This window comes from Chelonoidis abingdonii, chromosome 4, assembly GCF_003597395.2.
Source record: "Chelonoidis abingdonii isolate Lonesome George chromosome 4, CheloAbing_2.0, whole genome shotgun sequence".
Lineage (NCBI taxonomy): Eukaryota > Metazoa > Chordata > Testudines > Testudinidae > Chelonoidis > Chelonoidis abingdonii.
Genome location: NC_133772.1, coordinates 90,577,102 through 90,598,122, shown reverse-complemented (window position 1 = coordinate 90,598,122; position 21,021 = coordinate 90,577,102). Strand labels below are relative to the sequence as shown.

At 45.7% G+C, this 21,021-nt stretch overlaps 1 protein-coding gene across 3 annotated transcripts in view; it reads left to right on the top strand.

The window, feature by feature from the left end:
- Positions 1-21,021, top strand: part of ITPKA (inositol-trisphosphate 3-kinase A) — a 54,446-nt gene that overhangs the window by 32,906 nt on the left and 519 nt on the right. Inside the window, exons 2-7 of one of the 3 annotated variants that reach the window (XR_012655804.1) lie at positions 3,763-3,859; positions 5,849-6,062; positions 8,517-8,721; positions 14,771-14,872; positions 16,122-16,193; positions 17,236-17,724. Coding sequence is in view for 2 of the 3 variants with exons in the window: in XM_032793885.2 (XP_032649776.1) it covers positions 3,763-3,859; positions 5,849-6,062; positions 8,517-8,721; positions 14,771-14,872; positions 16,122-16,193; positions 17,236-17,439 (894 nt within the window). In the remaining variant the exon portion in view is untranslated. Of the gene's footprint in view, positions 1-3,762; positions 3,860-5,848; positions 6,063-8,516; positions 8,722-14,770; positions 14,873-16,074; positions 16,194-17,235; positions 21,016-21,021 lie in introns of those variants that run through there. The other 2 variants (XM_032793885.2, XM_032793886.2) reach the window with 2 other exon arrangements.

Below are 21,021 nucleotides of genomic sequence, written 5' to 3'. Positions count from 1 at the left end.
CTCCTGCAGTGGCTTCATTTCAGTGTTGGATGAAAGGATTCCTGTGCATCTAGTTTGCAAAGTACTCTGGAATCCTTCAGGATGAAAAGTGCTGTGTAAATGTTATGATGGATTATTATTCTTACTCACCTCAGTTTCAGTTCCAGAGGGTGAGACTTTTTTGGCTTCTCTTTTTAAAGGCTATTTTCTTTTGAGCGTCCACTCAGCAGCTGTTTCTCGGCTGCTGCTGTGTTTCCCCTTCTGCCTGCTATAGTATTCAAACAGAGCAGCTGCACAGAGGTGACAGAGCAAGGTGGCAGTAGCAATGACTGCTCTAGTTAAAATGTAACGAGGTTGGGGGAGGGGGAGAAGAATGAAAAACTCCACAACCTGGATAAGATTCTGTGTCCTACTTTAAGTGGGTGCCAGCGGGGGATTGGCGACCCCAGAACTGAAATAAGGGTAGCTGTGCCTCTGAAACTTTGCAGATGACACCTGCTCATTAGGATTAGGCCTGTGAGAGAGATGGTGGTGTTTACAGTGTTAGGCCTCCTATGTCCATTTCTCAGGTGTGCAGAAGTATGAATACATATTTACTCACAAGAGCATCTGCATCCTATGCAAAATGTGATTCTGATGCTATGGTACATCTACGTAGCCACTGGGCAGTGTAATGCCCAGTGCACATAGATAGAAATGCACTAGCTCTGCTTGAAACGAGTGCTTTAAAATAGCAGTATGGTATGGATGGTGGCTCAGACTATCCCCCTGTGTATAATCCTGCTCAACCCCCTGGATATGTATTCGGGGCAGCTAGCCCAACATGCTAGCTAGCCTGACTCCCATGGTGCCCTGTCCACACTGCTATTTTTAGGCATTAGCTTGAGCAGACCTGGTGTGTGTCTGGGTATATCTATGTGAGAACCCCTATCATAGAATATTGGGGTTGGAAGGGACCTTAGGAGGTCATCTAGTCCAACCCCCTGCTCAAAGCAGGACCAATCCCCAGACAGACTTTTACCCTAGTTCGCTAAATGGTCCCCTCAAGGATTGAACTCACAACCCTGGGTTTAGCAGGCCAATGCTCAAACCACTGAGCTATGCCTCCTGCCCACCCTGCCACTGCCCTCCCCATCAGTGAGTCTTAGGGCTTGTCTACATTGGCAATTTACAGCGCTGCAACTTTCTCGCTCAGGGGTGTGAAAAAACACCCCTCTGAGCGCAACAAATTTCAGCACTGTAAAGCACCTGTGTAGATAGTGCACTAGCACAGGGAGCTGCGCCCCTCGTGGAGGTAGGCTTTTTTTTTTTTTTGTTTTTGTTTTAGCGAAACTCTTCCAGCGCTGCACTGCGACCACACAAGGACGTTAAGGCACTAGTGACAGAGGATTATTGGAAAAAGGTAATGTACTCAATTGCTTGTCGCCTGCGTTGTCCACGAACAAGTCAGCTCCCAGACTACTGCACTGGGCCACAATATTGCGAGAGAGACCAGGCCCTCGTTGGAAAGAAGTGGTCAGGACTATTTAGAAAAGACTTGGATGAGCACAAGTTCCGTGGGGCCGACGGCCTCATCCGAGAGGCCCAAGAGTGGTGGATGTAACGCAGAGCACTGCAATGATCTTGCAACTCATGGCAGTGGGGAGCCGGAGACGAAAAGGCTAATGTATGTCCATTAAAAGGGAAGGAGGAGATGCAGGAACTACACCGGCCGATCAGCCTCCGTCGTCCCTGGAAAAATTCATGAGCAGTCCGTCAAGAATCAATAGCTGTAAGCACTTTGAGGAGAGGAAAGTGGTCAGGAACAGTCAGCATGGTACCAGCAAGGCAAGTCTGCCTGACTAACCTAATGCCTCTAGATGAGAAGGAGTGTTCAATTCCTTGACTTTAGAACAAGCGTTGACATTTAACTTGCTGGTAAGAATAAACTGGAGGCATGGTTGGATGAATGGACTAAAGGGTGGATAGAAGCTGGCTAGATTGTTGTGATCAATTGGCGCCCAGATTCTAGTGTGGCAGCCGGTATCAAGTGGGAGTGCCAAGGGATCGGTCCTGGGCCAGTTTTGCTCAATATCTTTATTAATGACTGGAGATGGGTGAATTGCACCCTCAGCAACTTGCACAGATGGTGCTAAAACTGGGAGGATGGGGAGTATGGCTGGATGGTAAGGGATAGGATTGCAGATAGGGACCTAGACAAATTAGACGATGGGGCCAAAAGAAATCTGAGGTTCAACAAGGACAAGTGCAGAGTCCTGCACTTAGGAAGGAAGAATCCCATGCACTGCTACAGACTAGGGACTGAATGGCTAGGCAGCAGTTCTGCAGAAAAGGACCTAGGGGTTACAGTGGACGAGAAGGTGGATATGGGTCAACAGTGTGCCCTTGCTGCCAAGAAGGCTAACGGCATTTTGGGCTGTATAAGTAGGAGCATTGCCAGCAGATGGAGGAATGTGATCATTCCACTCTGTTTGGCACTGGTGAGGCCTCCAGTTTTGGGCCCCACACCACAAAAAGGATGTGGAAAAATTTGGAAAGAGTCCAGCAGAGGGCAACAAAAATGATTAGGGGGCTGGAGCACATGACTTATGAAGAGAGGGGGGATTTGATAGTTGCTTTCAACTACCTGAAAGGGAGTTCCAAAGAGAATGAATCTAGAATGAATCAGTAGTACCAGATGATAGAACAAGGAGTAATGGTCTCAGGTTGCAGTGGGGGAGGTTTAGGCTGGATATTAGGAAAAACTTTCACTAGGAGGGTGGTGAAGCACTGGAATGTGTTACCTAGGGAGGTGGTGGAATCTTCTTCCTTAGAGGTTTTCAAGGTCAGGCTTGACAAAGCCCTGGCTGGGATGATTTAGTTGGGGATAAGGTCCTGCTTTGAGCAGGGGGTTGGATTAGATGGTATTCTGAAGTCCCTTCCAATCTTATGATTCTAAGGCACACAAAGCACATCAGAGCCTGTGTCAACTCCCTCAGGCTTAGGGGGCTCAGCCTACGGGCTAAAAATAGCAGTCTAGATGTTCAGACATGGGTCTCAGAGCCAGGGCTCAAGCCCAACCCCTCTCACTGGGTTTCAGAGCTTGGGCTCCTGTTGGCATGCTGCTATTTTTAGCTGTGCAGCTCACACCCCATGAACTTGAGTGAGTTGGTCTCTGAGATTTACTGGTGTAGGATTTTTTTTTTTTTTTTCCCAGTGTAGACATACCCTTGGTTTACCCATGCTGGGAATTACAGGCCTATGCCATGTGCATCACAAAGTGCCACTTTTAAATTTCCTGCTGGCTGTTTTCTTATGGCCAGTAGGGTTTTAGGGGGCATTTTATTTTATTTTTAAAGTTAATCAAGCATCTTTAATAGCCCACACGGCTTGACATCCATCTCTTCAGTGGTGATCATGCTGGGTGTAGTACCAGATCTACCTTGGGCATTAATGGCACTTATGGAGCAGGCAGGCGGCAGTGGAGCCAGGGCCAGCTCCAGGGGTTTTGCCGCCCCAAGTAGCCCCCCCCCAAAAAAGCTGTGATTGCGATCTGCGGCAATTCAGCGGGAGGTCCTTCGCTCCGAGTAGGAGTGAGGGACCCTCCGCTGAATTGCTGCCAAATATCTGCAAGTTCCGCCCCAGTCCAGTGTGGCCGCCCCAAGCACCTGCTTGATAAGCTGGTGCCTGGAGCCGGCCCTGAACGGAGCTGAGTGCACATGTTTCGGATTGCTTGGCACATTGTGGGTGCAGGGGCATTTCAGAGGTTGCCCTGTTTAATTGTTTTTCTTTTCTGTATTATAGAAAAAATCATGGCATACAATTAAAACGATGGTCAACTTGCCAGTCATCAGCCCCTTCAAGAAGCGCTATTCATGGGTGCAGCTCGCTGGGCACACAGGTGAGAGGTGCAATTTCAGGTCATTTGGCTCTGGAACCAGGAGGATGTCAGACAGCAGCCTTGTTTCAAATCTTCCTGAAGCTTCTATTGGTATGAATGGGGATTTTGTGAAGAGGCTCTTCCTTTCGGTCATGATGGGGTAATGTGGTGGTTGGTTCAGTTCAGCTGTGTCTGGACACCATGTGCCTCTGCAGAGTAGAAGAATCTGTTCTCAAGTGGGCGAGGTCAGACCTTAGGATTGGAGGGGAGCAAGCCAGTAGTTTGGGGGAAAGGTCAGGCTGAAAGGAGTGGCGACATAAAGCATTCCTTAGAAGGTGGTATGGGGAAAATATATATTGGGAAAGAACCAGGAAGAGACTGGCTGTCTCCTTAGTCGATTAGGAAAATGTTTCTGCTGTCTCATTCCTCACTCATGTAACCAGTGAACCCATTAGCAGCCTTTCCCAATCTTACCTGGGGGTTGTGTCTGGGTTTGCAGTGGGAAGAAGGATTCATCTCCACGTATGTGTGTTTCACCCAGGGTGATGAAAGCATTTCTAAATCCATCCCAAAACCTCCTCTGACCCTAACACCTGAAGAGGAAAATGAACCTGGTGGTAAAGAAAAGCCCAGCATGTGGGTGTTTGCTGAAAGTCTGTGTCATTTGTGCATCAGTGCAAGTGTGGGAAGAGCAGGCAAGGGGCTGCTCAGGCAGCTTGAGTCTACTTTGGTGTCTGTAGTAAGAAGCGCCTCTAGGTCAAGTTTTAGGTTATTCATAAGGCAAAATACAAGGAGGTGCCATCAGATTTGCTTCTCTCTTGTTTCAGCTGATTCCTACACGTTCCCTACTCCCAAAGTGCTAGCACAGTGGTTAGCAATCTGGTTGGGGTGAGGGTGGGAGGAGCCAATATAGTGGTTGCCAGCACTTGTCTGGAGAAGGAGCAGGGATATGAATCCGCTCCAGTTCCCTTGTATCTGGGTTTCCGGAAGTGGATTTGACCCATCATTGCAGCTAGTCTTCTCTGATTCCAGGAGTTCTCCATGAACTGAAACACTGGTCAACATTACACCTGGCACCTCATCTGATGCACTGGTGCAAAGGATTCTGGGGCACATCAGAGAAGGACCAGTGTAATGGCTGAATATGCAGGGTCATAGTGTGATAAAGAGTGAAAGTGAGGCAGAGCTGGTGTTAAGCTTCTAACTTTAGGGCCCAAGTTTGTTTCAGGCCATGTGGACTAACGTATCTCTCTCCTCGGATGTTATTACCATTCTGTAGGACTGGAGCATGGCTTCCTCTGCTGTAGTCTAATCACTTCCACTGTCTACCTGAAAGCACTGTATAGTTTACACTGTATACTATGCAAACCCAGCGCTGTAAAACAATTGAGCTACACTTTGCACCTGTAGATTAGCAAGGCTCAAAGGGGTTGCAGCAGGTGGAGTTGTATGTGTTGGGGGTGTATATATTAAAGAGGCAGTGTTTGGCTCCTGGCTGTGGATTGCTGCTGTTTAATGATCAGGAACTGATCCCCACCTTGCTACTCACAAGCACTGCAGGTACGACACTGGGCTGGTTTCAGGAGCACAGCCCACACTGGAAACATTGGACAGCTTTAAAAAGAGCCCAGCTGTCAGCATATTAATGCAGTCTGGCCCATTATACTTCCTGTGGGTTTTAACACAGCTAGATATGTTAATTCTCTTATGAATACTTTAGCATGGAAAAAACGTAACTTGGCCCAGCCATACTCCTTGGAGCAATAAATTCCTGTATGGGAACTTGTCCAAATGGACTTTCACAGCCAATAGCTGTGTTTGCATTGGGTGCTTTTATTTTTTACAAGGAGTGTTACCTTTCCTGTTCAGGGGAACTCTTTATCTGGTGCACGAGAGTGATGTGAGTGAAGAGGGAGTGCAGGTGTTTCCCTCTTACAAAGACTGGCCTTATCAGCATGTGTCGAGTTTTTTTTTTTTTTTTTTTTTTTTTTTTTTTTTTTTTTTTTGCAGGGAGTTTCAAGGCAGCTGACAGCGATACGATTCTGAAGCGCTTCTCTGAGAATGAAAAGGAGTGCTTTGAGCTGCTGATGAAAGATCCTCTGCGCTCCTGCGTCCCTGCCTTCCATGGGGTGGTAGAGAGAGATGGCGAGAAATACATTCAACTGGATGACTTGCTCGCTGACTTTGAAGGGCCTTGTGTCATGGACTGTAAGATGGGGATCAGGTGGGAGACATGAAAAGGATCCTGATTTCTACATACAGTACATGTGGTTAATTTGGGGAATGGGTGGGCTGGGGGTGGTGATGCGCATTATGGATGAAGCACTCATTTCTGGGGACTCAGGTTGGAGCCTGGGAAGAGGGCCTACTAGTGACATGAGTGAGTTGGTGTCATTCCCAAAACACATCACACAGATGTTGGTGCAGTGGGAAATCTCTGCTTGGAAGATTTCCTGAAGCTCATAAGGAGGATGATCCCTCACATAGGTTTCAGAGTGGTAGCTGTATTAGTCTGTACATAGGGTGGCCCTACCCAGGTCAAGGGTGGGGTCATTCCTGGAGTAGTGTGATCTACCTGGCCTCTGGATGCTGACCTCTTTCTCCTCCTTAAATGCTATCTTGGCCAAGTCTGACTTATTTAGTGGGGCGGATTGATGTGAGCTTACTTAGCACCTGCCTGATAGGACTTGACTTAGGGAGAGTAAAGAAGAAAACAACCCATGTGACATAGTTTACTTATGGCCAGTTTATTAACCATTCTGAGTACAAAACATTGCTCAAAAATCAAGAGTCAAATTCCCTTCTCAAACATGGATAACTGAATTGTAACCTGACATCTCTTCTCCAAAGCTGCCAGTGAGTCCTGGGAGTACAGCTATTCCTGGCTGAGAAAACAGGACTGATAGTCAGGGTCTAGGAACCACCTCTGTTTCTGCTGTCTTGTTCTCCAGAATCTGTGCTTGTATTTTTAAGTGTCTAGTTGTTGTGACTGTGAAGAAAACCTCAAAAAATATGAACCAAGCCTCACCAATAAATGAACAAGTCTGCAGAGAGCCTGGAACAATGACTCTGAGAAGTGTGAACTATCCCATGCATCTCAGTGAACGGGTGACGCAGATGATTCACTAGACTTCTTTACCTGGAGTTAATTGTCAGAGAACTCAAGTTCTTAATGCAGAGGGAGTGTTCATATGAGCCATAACAAGCATGTTAAGTATCTCATATAAACTTTTAGTCAGTTAACTCAAGATTAAAAAAAAGTCTAGTGTAGACAGAAATTGTGCCCAGCTCTGCATAGTTTACTCTGAAGGTCTTTGCTGCACAATTAGCTTAGGCTTTTATCCAGGTCTCAGCCCAACCCCGCACTCCCATTTACCCAGTAAACTCAGCAAATTTGGGGTTGGAGATGCTTTTAAGATCATGCTTGCTAGCTTGGCTGGGGGGTGGGTTAAAGTCCGAGCTCCACTTTATCTTGGGCTGGAACCTGCCCACTTTGTAGTAAGGATGCCAGCTAAATCCCTTCAGTGCCTTCCTATGCCCCCCACCTCCTGCAGAACAGACGGGTTCTCCCACAATTACTGGGGAAGAATCCTAGAGCATCTCCTCACAAAGAACCAGGGGATATGTCCCCAGACACACCCGGGCAAGTGCAGAAACTTCTGAGGATGCAGTAACATGAGAAGGGCTCTGCTCTAAGAATGCTTTCATGAGGGGGAGGCTAACCCGGCTGCTCAGACTGGGGTGCCAATCACCTGGGCTAACAGGCTGTGTCTTCACTGAACGAGTGACTGTCATTTTAGTGACCCACATGGGTGGCGTTAGGGAGAAGCTACCACTTTTATTTCTCTGTAGTCAAGGAGCCTAGAAGAGCTAGTGGGCATATTAAAGTCCCAGTGTGGGAGAGACTAGCTCAAGCAACCCACTGGAGCTCAGAAAGCATGCACAATTCTGTTTTGAATAACTGCAGAATCGACAATGAGTGGTAACTCACATGGGGAGAGCTTCTCCCGTCCTCTCCCACCCTCTCAATCTGACCCTGGGCCACCCTTTGCTATGAGCTCTGGTCCAGCAGATAACTTGCATTACATTGTTTTCTCTTTTTAATCAGCTGCAGGGTTATTTTCTGTCCTGTTCTGTGCAATGCGTGGGGTATGTAGCCTCACAAGGCTTCAGGGGTCTCAAAAAGTAGTCATGCCTGGAGTTAGTTTTTTTTCCTCTCTCCTGAGCTGAGAGAGACGTTCAGGGTCATTCAGTCTTGGGTTTACTACCGCTGGTCTATTTGAACTTTGCTTTCCTTTGTCATGGTGCAGAATGGGAATCCAGTGTTTTTTCTCCTGATCCCTATAACCAGGGAAGGGCTGTAGGGTTTAGTTATAGGTAAGGATGTAATTAGAGCAAAAATGGAGAGTCAGAAGTCCTGGGTTATGTCACAGACTCATTAAGTCACTTTGGGCAAGTCACTTTGTCCCTGTTTCTCAGTTTCCTCATCTGTAAAATGGGAGTGGTGATGAAAAGTAGTTTCCTCACTGGAGTGTAATGAGTGAGGCTTAGTCCGTTATCGCTGGTAAAGTGCTTTGAGATCCCATGCTGGAAGATGGCGGCAAAATGCAAGGTGGTATTATTGTTTCAGATTCCAAGGGGGTTCTCACTGTCTTGTTGGGTGGTGGTATTTTTGCAGGACGTACCTGGAAGAGGAGCTGACTAAAGCCCGTGAGAAGCCAAAGCTGCGTAAGGACATGTACAAGAAGATGATTGAGGTGGATCCTCTTGCGCCCACAGCCGAGGAGAACATGCAGCATGCTGTGACCAAGCCACGTTACATGCAGTGGAGAGAGACCATCAGCTCCAGTGCCAACTTGGGCTTCAGGATAGAAGGGATTAAGGTGAGCGACTTCCACTGCTGTCCTTTCCTGTTGAATGGACTCACTCTTTTGCCTGATTTGATGCTTGATCAACTTGTTGTCATCAGCCTGGTTTCCAAAAAGACAATGTGACTTCCTAGCTGGAGCTGCATGGTCTGTTTGATTGTGACTAGAGCTTCTATGGCAATGATAAGAAGAACATTGTGGAGCAAGAAATATGTGAAACCCATCAAACACACTAACTGCTCTAAGAACAACAGCAGGAACACTGAGAGAAGAAACCAAATAGCTACATCATGGTGTAGACAGAAAGTTAAACTGATAAGGGGAAATTCTGAACTGGAGGAATAATCCTCTCCTCCTATTCACCTTTACCCAGTAGCCATCCTGGGAGTGCACAGAATTATTCTGAGTGAATTGAAGTAAAACAGATTTATTCCAACCCTGCACATTTCTGAAGCAATGTGGAAACATCATGTAGCATTCCCAGTATCTAGGCAAATCGCTTTCAATTTGTGCAGATATCCAGTATGTGGAGAAGGGGAATCACAATAGACCCAGAACCCCAAATGTTCAGACCTCAGCTCTAACCCCTCTTCCAATCCTCCTCGAGCAAGAAGGGGTTGGTCCTTACATCTCATGATGTTACTTCAGTGTTGCAGAAAACTTCCAACGATCTTCACTTTTCAGGCCTGTTTGCCCTACCCATACCCTGAATGAGTACGTCACGTGGGCAAATACCACCTCAGTCTCATTAGTAACCACCTGCAAAATACTGGGCTCCATCCTGACCTTCAGATACTGGAGATAGCTGTCAGGATTGCTTGAGGGTTGACCCGTAGGTAGGCCTCTGCTGGCTTCTCCACCCAGCTGGTATGGATTTGGCTTTTCCTCCCAAGGTTGGTCTGGTCTTGTCTGGCCTAGTTTGACTTCTTTCCTATGGACAGCAGTGCCGTAACAAGGGTGAGGTGAGTGAGGAACTTGCCTCAGGCGCGCAAAGCAGAGGGGCTTAGCTCTACCACGATCGGTGGCAATTTGGCGGCGGGTCCCTGAGTCCCTCTTGGAGGGAAGGACCTGCCACTGAATTGTCACCTCCACTTCATTCTTCGGTGGCAAATCAGTGGCGGGTCCTTCTCTCTGAGAGGGACTCAGGGATCTGCCACCAAATTGCCGCCGAAGAGCCTGGAGCCGGCCTTTGCCTTGGGTGCAAAAATTCCTTGTTACAGCTCTGGACAGGTGTGGTCTGGGATGGCGTTTCATCTGAGTGGGCCCTGGAGACTCAATCCAGCTCCTAGTGAAAGCACTAATGTTACTTTGTTTTTAAAATGACAAAGTAATGAGAGTGTCCATTATGGGATGCTGACTGCATATAAGGAGTTAGTTACCAGAGTTGCTTGGTTTGACTTCAGGATTTTTACTAAAGCACATTTCAGCTCTCTGGCAGCCTGTTGACATGTACAGGGTCAGATAACAGAGCTGGGGGGGTTTCTGGTCTAAAACATACTTCCACTTTTGAAGCCCAGGTGAATGAGTGAGATAGGTACAGGGTGTTACGAAGTTTGGGGGAGACAAGGCCCTGCACCCCTGGCTTTCTGCAATTCACCATGACTCTCAGCCAGCCAGTAAAACAGAAGGTTTATTTAGATGACAGGAACACAGTCCAAGACAGGTCTTGCAGGTACAGACAACAGGATCCTCTCAGTCAGGTCCATCTTGGGGAGCCAGGGAGGCCAGAACTCTGTTTGTTTGGGCTCCCCTCCATTTTCCCAGCCAGCTCCAGACTGAAAACTCTCCTGCCCCTCCTCTCGGCTTTTCTCTCTCTGGGCCAGGAGGTCACCTGATCTTTGTCTCCAACACCTTCAGCTGGCACCTTTGCAGAGGAGGGGTCCAGGTCATCAGTTGCCGGGAGACAGGGTGTTGGCCATTCTCTGTGCAGACAGCATCACACTGCCCCGTAGGGCTCTGCAACAGTCACACACCCCTAGACTCTCGAGAAATGCATAGGGGAAACTGGGCACCCACACAGCACTCAGAGAAAAACATTAAGAACATTCCCACTTTGTCACGCAGGTGTAGCAGCAAAGTCTCTCTTAATTATCCCTTTTTCTCTGCTTCCCTAGGCTGCTTTTTCCCTTTCTGCTAGCGTTATAGGATGAATGAGGTATCCAAGCTCACGCAATGCTGGGCTCCTCCACACTGGCCCACAGCCCTGACCTGCAGGGACTGAGCACTGTTTCTCAAACAAACTGGGTGATGGGTGCTTCTTGACGCAGACTTCTGTCAAGCAAACTCTGCAGTCAGCTGCTAGTGGGAACTTTCAGGCCTCTTGGGCACTTCTGATGGGTTTTGGCTCTTCCTCGCTAACCCCTTAGCCATCCAGTAATGATGCGGGGTAATTGTCTCTGTCTTTAGTTCTTCTCTGTGATGGAATCAGCACTCTATACGTGTCCTCTCTGCAGACATTCCAGTGCCTCCTAGACACTGCAGATGACTCACAGGAGCAGATTACCCCGGGCACTGGTGTGTGACTGGGAGAGGGAGCAAGGAGCCTTTCCCTTCCTTGCACAGGAAACGCTCAATGATAGCATGTATCCTGGAGCAGGTTCTTCCAGATCTGGCTGGCTGAGGAGGTATGATGCACCGCCCTAAGGGCCACTGCACAATGTTGTCTGGAGTTTCTCCTGGTGTGGGGCAGTACTGTAATGGCACAATCTGGACCACAATATTTAGCACTTAAATCATGCATGAAATGTTTGCAGAGCTCCACAGACATTACTTTTATCTTCACAACACCCCTATGAGGCAGTTAGCTGGGTGATATCCTATTTTACAGATAGGGAAACTGAGGCAGGGGTTTGTGTTGTGCAGGCTACACAGCAAGTCAATATTTGGAACACAGGCCGCCCAACTACCAGCAACCTCAAGCCGTAACCTCTTGGCATTGATTGTGTGTGTGTGTGTGTGTGTGTGTGTGTGTGTGTGTGTGTGTGTGTGTGTGTGTGTGTGTGTGTGTGTGTGTGTGTGTGTAAAATACCAGGACTGGCATAAAATAAATGTTACAGAACTACAACTTTGTCATATGGAGCACAGTTACATCACATGACATCCCAGTTCTGTTTTCAAATCAGGGAGCAGTTCTGGTATTGTATGTCCCCAGAGCTGTAAAACTCATAGGTTCCCATTTTTGAAAGGTGAGCTTGTGTGTGAGAGAACTAGTGATGCCATCTAATGGTGGTGGGGAGAGAATCAATCACCCAATAATTTGAAAACCAATGAGTGTGAAATCAGAGGCCCTTTGGTTAAGTGGCCCCCAAATGAGATTTGATTCACTATATATGTTCCTTCCTGTTGAACTGTGTACCTACTCTTGTGGTTAATCCATCCCCACAGCATCTTCTTTCCCTACACCATACCCATATCCCTGAAATAAGTCAAGATTTATTCAGTCCTTTATTAACTCTTACTGCAGTATTGGATTTGTCTCTAATGCAAGAGGCAGGAAAGATAAGTGGAGCCTTTTGGTTGTCTTAGAGCACAAGGCACTTGATCTGTGTGCCTGCAAGCCTCAGAAGCAAGAATCTTCTCTCCAAGTGACAGTCTGAACAATGTGATCAATTGCAGGGCTGACAGCTCCATTAGTGTAAACGCCAATGGAGTCTATCATACTGTGTCTCCTTGTGAAAGGATGGTCTTCTGGCTAAAGTATAGGGCTAGGAGTTGGGAGTGCTGGGTTGTATTTCTCATTCTGTCACTGACTCACTTTGCAATACTGAAAATCACTTAACCTTTCAGTTTCTGCAGTTATTACATGAGGATGATCATACTTCCTTTCTTCCCCAGGTGCTGTGAGATTTTAATTTATTAATATTTGTAAAGCGATTTAGATCCTTGCCTGGAAGGTGTTATATCATAATAAAATAGTGATATATTGTTTTAGGGCTAGATTGTGGCATGTAGCAGAAGCAATGCAGAACTGCACCTCCCCCTGTGGGAGCACAGAGAGGCCATGCAGGAAGATTGTACAAGCAGCACCATCCCATAGGGTAGCAAAGTCTGCTCCCCTTGGCATGCGTGGTCAGCCATGGCATTGGCTCAGGAGGTGGAAGGTACAAAGAGTGGCACAGCAGCTGGGGAGGTGTGCAGTGTAATGGAGGGCACTTGAATGGGGCCTCAAGGCTTTGTTTGCTGTAGATTCACACCCTGGCTTGTCGTGCAGCAAGGCCCCATGTAGAGAAGCCCTTACACTGAAGGTATGGTAAGGGACTGATGGAGTGATTGACAGAGCCATGGCTTCAAGGAAGACAGATGTGGTTTGAGCATCGCCACGCCAGCTACTTTTTGGATTAAGGCACAAGCCAGATGATCTAGAATGGAAGGGATGGTATAGCTCAGAGTTGGAGGTGTGTTTAATGGAGCATAAAGGCAGCAAGCACGCTTGGTATTTCCCAACTAGCCACTGTAGGATAACAAAATCATGAAGGCATTTCTGAAAGATAAGAGAGCAAGTGCCTTGTGCAACCACAAATTAAAATAAAGTGTTTTACCTGGCTAGAACATAGTAGCCATGCAAAGCTTTGTTAAGAGTATTAAAATCATGTGGGATGTGTTTTCAGAACAAGTGTCCTCCCATTGGTATTTTGCTGGTGTCACGGGAGTACAAACATGCACACTAGCATGCCTTTTAGACAGCAGATTGAAATTCCAAACTCCTCTGTACACATTGGTGTGTCATTGTACAGCACTTCAGATTGCTCCTCCATTCCACTGCTTACCTACCGCACTTCAGTTACATAATATGCACATGCCTGATCAGCCTTACACCACCACATTCAAATCTGGCCCACAGTCTTGAGTAAGTCATTTATTCTTCTGTAAAATAGTCTGTGAAGTGGGAGGGTGTTATGACTAGTTTTGTCATGCAGTCACTTAACTTTCTTGCTTGATAATCCTAGAAGTTTAACAGTACATGCCATATTCTGCTCTAGTGTAAATGGTGTTTCACTTGCTTAGACCAGAACTGAATTTTACCCAATTTTGGTGCAGTCACTTTATCTTGGAGGAGGAAGACAATGTCTCTATGTGCTTGATTTACTCCTATAATGAAAATGCTGCATTGCATTTCATTAATATGAGGAGGAGGGATGTTGCTTTATAACATTGCATCCTTCTTACAAGTGTAAGCTACCGGCTGCTGTTACTGGTCTGTATCATGCATGGATGCTCTAGAAATAAGTATTCATTTCATATGTAGATATGGTGACATCCAGAAGGTCATCCAGAGTGCACATTGATAGATGTGCCCAGATTCACACACCCATCTCATACACATACAGCTTCACAGAAATGTGTGTCTGCATCCCATTGCTCTGTGTAGTTGTATTACAAATACACAGATACTCTAAACTTTCTTCTAGATGCAATTAAATACATGCTCCCAAACACATTTTCCCTTGCAAATTTACTCACATACTTTGTACATTGATTTGCATGTTTGTACAAACACAGCCACACTGTTGCAAATACCAAGTTTTTATGATCCGCAAATAACTTTCTTTTCTGTGACTTCGGACATGCTAATATGAAAAGATATTTTATTGTGGACTAAGAGTCCCATCCACAGCCCTGTGGTTTCCCCACTGAAAGAGAGATGGATTAACACAAACTGGGTTTGAGAGACCACAGAATATCCCCTCCCACACACAGCCATGGGGGTATACCTGTCAGTCTAGAAGAGAATGCAGCCAAAGAGCACCCTGTGGTTGACCCACTACACTTAGCAAGTTGCAGTCCTTGTGAGGTGAGAGGGAAACCCTCCCACAGGCTAACAATATCTGAGAGGTCTTTTGAAAGTGCAGTCAACAGGAAACCAAGTGTTATTCAAAGATATTCTGTCTTTGTGTCTCTTCCTTTTCAGCTCTTGCTTGATTTATCATCTCTTTCCACCCAGCCATCCACTTCTGTTGATTAATGACAGATAGACTGAGCTGTTGATGATTCAGGAAGGTTTACTGATTGGCTGAATGATATGTGATATAAACGCTTCTTTCACTCTCTCCATGTTTGTGTGCAGAGGGCTGATGGGACTTGTAACACAAACTTCAAAACAACTAAGACACGGGAGCAAGTTTTCCAGGTTTTTATGGAATTCATTGAGGGCAACACAACTATTCTGGTGAGTCTTGAGTGGTACTAGTCTCTGGTTCATTCAGACCACTTTGTGACATGTGACCAGAAACTTCCAAAGAAGAAAATCTAGAGGGTGGGAGTGGTGAAGGAGTGGGTTATGGATAGGGGTTGGCAGATCATCATCCATCGGTGATTGTGATTTGGTTGTGGCTGTGTGTTTTCACTGCAGACACCTTGAGTTAGCAAAAAGACAAGCTAACAAGTGGTTTGCCCTTTGCCTCAGAGTGCAGTGGCTACCTCGTGATGTGTCATGACTCTGGCATTGGTGTCTGAAAACAAGGCATGTTAACAAGAAAACATGTGAATCACAGGTTTAATCTAGTGAAGACAAAGCCAGGAAGTGAGAGCAGGAGGGAGATTGGTGCATTGTGTTGCCATGTGTGAAACTTTGCTTGAAAAGCAACTTCTGTACTCCCACGCCCTGGTCTTTGAATGGATAATATTAACTCCTTCCCTGCTGGCCTGTGCTGTGGCCTCCATAGGTAGGATATAACATGTCTCATGACCTCAAGGGTTGCTGTCTCATTCCACTGTCACGCATAGAGGCCACCTCAGTGGAACGTCAGCACTTCAAAAACAATGTACCGGGTAACACAGGGTAGCATTTGAAGAGCATTTTCCCCCCACCTTATCAAAAGTGCTGGACAGTGGGAAAACAGTTTGACAGGCCCCAAATTTGGCCCACATTCTCCCTCTCAACAAAATAGACTTCTCACTGTGGGGAGAGAGGGATTGTCAGAATATATCCGTTCCTCTATCTGAAATGAGGGATGCTGAAGCCTTAAGATCCTGGTTCTGCAGCCAGGTGACACACCGCTGCTTCCAGAGCCAGGAGGCTGAGTTTGTTGAGATGTAAGCCTTTGCCTCATGTGACACTACTGTGTTCGTTTGAGAACATGCAGGTTGCTAAAATATAGTTCTTAGAACAGGTTTCGGACCAGCTGAGCCTAAAGGGTGTGTCCTAGAATGAAGAGTATCTCCCCATTATAACGACCTTTGTAAGTCAAGGACCCCCCTTTCCTGCCTGCAGACTGGCTCAGGCATTGCAAAGCTGTGAGCCTTTGTAGGGGCATGTGTTAAGTGACAAGCTTGTGGCAAATCTATCCTTGGTATAACACCATTGATCTCAGTGAAGTTGCACCAGAGATTGGGGAGAGAAAACAAATAATAAGAGGGAGCAAAAATCAGTGACCTTAAAATGTGCATGGATTTTTTTTTTCCCCCCTCCATTTCAGAAAAAATACCTCAAACGTCTGCATGATATCCACCTCATCCTCGAGTCCTCAGACTTCTTTAAACGACATGAGGTGAGCTATGGGTGAGCACAAAGGGGCTGGGGGCAGCACTGCCCGTGTGGGGACTCCTTGCTGCCTCAGCTTGCCATTCAGATAAGCTTTTAGACTAGCCTGTTGGTGAGAGAGGGGCTCGAGGAGAGTACCGCAGAGCAGAGAACTAATACATGTTAATATCACAAGCCACCAAGTCTCCTTCCCAAGAGTAGAGAATACTGTTCCAGCTGAGAGGTGACAAGTCCTCCAACCCCAGCTTTCCCCAGCAGGAGTTCACTGTAAGGAATGGTTTGCCAGCGCTAGCTTCGCACTGCTACTCTACTCCTGGTTGATTCCCAAAGGAGTCGGCCTAGGGGTGCTGGTGCCGTGAGGTCTCTCATTTGGTCAGTGGCAGAACCTGATTCTGATTTCAGACTAACAACTTCAGTGGAGTTCCTCCTGATTTACACCAGTGTAAATAAGTTCCCTAGTTTCCCCTAGCAGGCATGGTTGTAGAGAAGGTAACGTCACTGGTAGTTACACAGCATTATTGGTGTATTAACTACACTTCAAGCTATGAGATTTGTGGGTATGCAGGGTTGGGTTAGATTTAGTAACTTCACTACATGATGCCAGGTGCGAGGCTGTGACTGGCATAATGGTCCTGAGCAGACTGTGTTTGTTTGAAGCTTTGAGATTTGGCCCTTTATTTTACACTGTTGGTAGTAATTCCGCCTTAGCCGCTGGCAGGATTTTTGTTAATCAGTAATTGGTTTGAGCCATGATCTCTCTCCAGGCATCTTGTCCCGTCCCAGATAACCTAGATACATTGTCAGTGAGCTAAAGATTCACCCTGTTCCCTCTCTGCCGGAGTCCTGTTCCTCGATGCCCCTCTATCAGTACAGTGCAGTCTGGTTACAATGAGCAGCTGACACACACTGCTTGTCATTGTATATGCTTTGCAGCTCAGCAGCCATCATTTGTCTGTACAGGTATAGCTGATGGGGGGGCCTTGCTCGTGGGAGGGTCAGGGAGACATTAATAAGACCTGTGCATATCATCACCAATCTCTACTCTGCAGGTCATTGGAAGTTCACTACTCTTTGTGCATGATGACAGCGGACATGCCAATGTATGGCTGATTGATTTTGGAAAGACCACACTTCTCCCTGATGGGCAGACCTTGGACCACAGGATCCCCTGGCAGGAAGGCAACCGGGAGGATGGGTACCTGCTGGGATTGGACAATTTGATTAGTATCTTAGACAGCATCACTGAAAGATGAGAAGAGACTCGCACAAACTCATGGGGCTGCTTTGTAACCTTCCACTTTACTGGGATCTCTCCATTAGAGGGGAACTCCTTTAACTCTCTCCAAACTCCTGGGGTTATTGCAGTGCAAATACAGCTGCTTTCAGAGCCAGACTGTTCATGATCAAAGTGACTGCATTGGCCATCCATGAACCAGAGTGACTCAGGATTGTCTTTAGTGAATCAGATTAACCTCGGATTGGTACTCAGTGAATCATGGTCTCCAAACTCAGGAACCAAACCAGCATGAATCCAAGAGGTTTGTACAGTAAATCAGAGTGACTCTGATTTCAGGTGAACCAAAGTGACTCTAGATTACCCTTTAGTGAACCAGAGTAAATGGCAGTTTGTGTGAGGGCATGGGGAGAGTTGAGCAGAATCTCCACTAGATGGCATTGCTTTGAAAACAGGAGTGTTTGCTCCCTAACCCCAAGTCCCTAGGCTGCCATGTATGTTATAGATTAGGCAGGGCCAGCCCCAGCTGTTGTATTACATTACAAGAGTGTGCAAGATGAGAACTTGCCCAGGAACAAGGCCCAGAAAACATGGGGAGAAGGGTGATTATAGTTCATGGCAGTGGTCGGTTTAGTGTCTGCAAAGGACAGCTGCTGTTGACATTTTCTCTGACTCCCTGCCCTGGCCTATCCTCTTTTCTATCTAAGAACATTCTTAACTATTTTCAGGTAGTTCCTAATGAGGCCATAGATAACCCGTTAAGTAAATAGCACCAGTTGTCTCTAGCACCATGTGACTTTCAAACTGTGTATGGGAGAGGCTGGTGAAGTGGTAGTGCTGGCTCTTGCAGCTGGACAGCATTTGTGAAGGTCAGTGGCATCTCTCGCAGGTGGGTTGGGGGACAAACTTTTATTTTTCAAGGGCTTAGTTATTTTAGAGAAAAAACCAAATCCATCTAAATACTAGCAAGCCAGTTATCAACATTGCTTGTGGGTCAGATTTCCTAGTGGTGCCATGTTCTTTCTTTTGCCACACCTAAAGCGTCAGGGCAGAGGCTGAGTGGATCAGAAAGGAACTGTATCCCCATAGACAGCATTACACTGTTGGCTATATCTATTATGGGCATTCTTCCTTGGAAGCATGAGGTATTCACCACTTTTGAAAGCAAGGTATTACATTAGCTAGACTAGAGGTCTGATTGCTGTGCCATATCCCCTGATTGAGGCCCCTAGGTGCTACCACAATACAAATTAACATTTCTGTGCTCATCCCATATCCAGATATCTGACAATGTAGTTTCCAAGTTGGAGCCATCAGCCATGTAACAAGACCATGCAACCATTAAAATCACTTGCTTTTAGAAGTTAAAAGATGTTTAAGCAACCTCAGTTGATCAGAAATCACACACTTCTGCCAATACCACCGCAGTCAAAAGAAACTTCAGAAATTTTGGAATAACTGAAAATAGTTCCTTGCTTCTGTCGGGAATCACCACACAAATGATCACTGCAAAATGAGATAAATGAGACTGTACAATTCTTGTTTGGCGCTAAATGTACATATAATGGTTGTATTAAGCGTTTAGGAGCCTAGGATAACTTCTAAAGGAAGTCACTTTGGTTCATGTACTCTAGTTGGAGCCCAGTCAGTCTTGATAACTGAGGTTATCTTTCATCTACATTAAAGAAAGCATTGATGTTCATAGTGTTGACCATGCCAATAGTGACCTAGAAGATCAGTTATACAAGGTACTACCAGGGAAGCAATTGAAGTAGAGCAGTGTGAATATTTTACACCAAAACTGAAATTGCTCAAAATCTGAAATTTGTTTTTATATTTCATTGAAAATTCAAAACTTTCTCTGTTTATGAATCATTTGGGGTTTATATTCAGTGAAAATGGCCCTATTTTTGAGCTGAAAAAGGTACGAGTTTGCTTAAAATAGGACATGACTTACAGAAAATGTAGGCACCTTTTCAAGCAAATGCAGTGTTTGGTAGAAAGCATGCATGGTTTTATTCCAAATGCCCCTAAGTTGTGAAATATTCTAAAACTGAAAAATGACCTGCAGTGAAATTTGCCAAAAATATGGTCAAAATGTTCTTTCCCATAGCCCTAATAAAAACAACCCTGCTTGCAGTGATTCAAGAGAATGGGTAGTAGACTAGAAAACACAAACACAAATTGTTCTTTACAGCTTGAATCTGAGTTCTTACAGGGGATAATTAGATGAGAAAACCCCTGGCCTTTAGTATGTGATTGTTACTTCAGGCAGTCCTGTCGGGCGAAAAATAATAAAATCACAGAAGTTAGAGATGGTCATGCAGCAATTCTCCCTGCAAGTGCAAAATTAGTACTTAAGGTTCATTTAACAACTTTGTCCTGGCTAATTTTAATGGGCAGTCAGGGTTAAATTTCTTTCTTTTGTGACTACATATGCCAGCATTCTGCACTCATGCAATCTCATGCTCTAGGGAAAAAATGGTGATGAATTTCCTTTGAGCAGAATTTAGAAACAAAGATCTATCTGGGACTCATGTCAAGTCCATTCAGTTCTACAGTTCCAAATGGAAGTTAGAGGCAACATGGAAGCAAAGGCTCCAGAACCAGCAGTGCTCTTATTTGAAAAGGTATTTTGCAGTAGACAATCTCAGGGGAAAGTGCTCTGTCATGGAAAAGGATCCATTCCTGTGCGCTTGTGGGAGAGGACAGCAGAAAGAGAAACTTTATTACAAGAGACACAGAGCTGTGAAACTTGGTCCATTTCAAAACGATAGTTGTAGCAAAGTTGTTTTGAAGTGGCTTTTTGGCCTATACCAGAACTAGTTTGAAGGAAGCTACAGTCCATCTCCTACTTGCTGGTAGTCAGCTGTGGAGTCAGTTATATGAAAGAAGAAAGGGGAGGGAGTTTTGTACAGCAATTAGAACATGGAACTGGGAGCCAGGACTCCTAGACTATTTCCTGTCTCTGCCATTTACTTGCTTTGTACTCATGGGCAAATTTCCCCTGCCTCAGTTTTCCCATCTGTAAAATGGGAACAATAATACTTACCTACCTCACAGGAATGTTGTGAGGCTTCATTAATTATTGTTCATAGGGTGCTTTGAGATCCTGGGAGGGAAGATGGAGTATAGAGAAATGCAAAGAAATAGTTCAACTGAATTAAAAACAACTGATTTTTTGTCCATCCTTGAAGGATGCAAGTTCAGGTGAAACTCAGCCCAAGAAGTACAAATTGAAATCTCTTTTATAATGTTATTCAGAGGGAAGTAGTCACTTTGGGTTTGATGCAATTCCCATTGAAGTAAATGGAAAGACTTCACTGGGAGTTGGACCAAACCCTTAAACAATTCAGAGGGCCCTTGCTTATTTTTTGTATTAATATTATTACCACTGTTGTTGTTATCAAGATACTGAGAGCTAATGGCCTGTATCCTCTACAGTGCATCCTGTTCTGAACACTACAATGCAATTATGACCAAGGTCATTTTTGACATTCTGACTGTATCGTTTGAGTACTTGTTATTTCAAGGTGTGTATGTTTCCAAATAAATGAGTTTGGGGGGGAAAAAAGCCATCCAACATGGTTTGATACTTGAA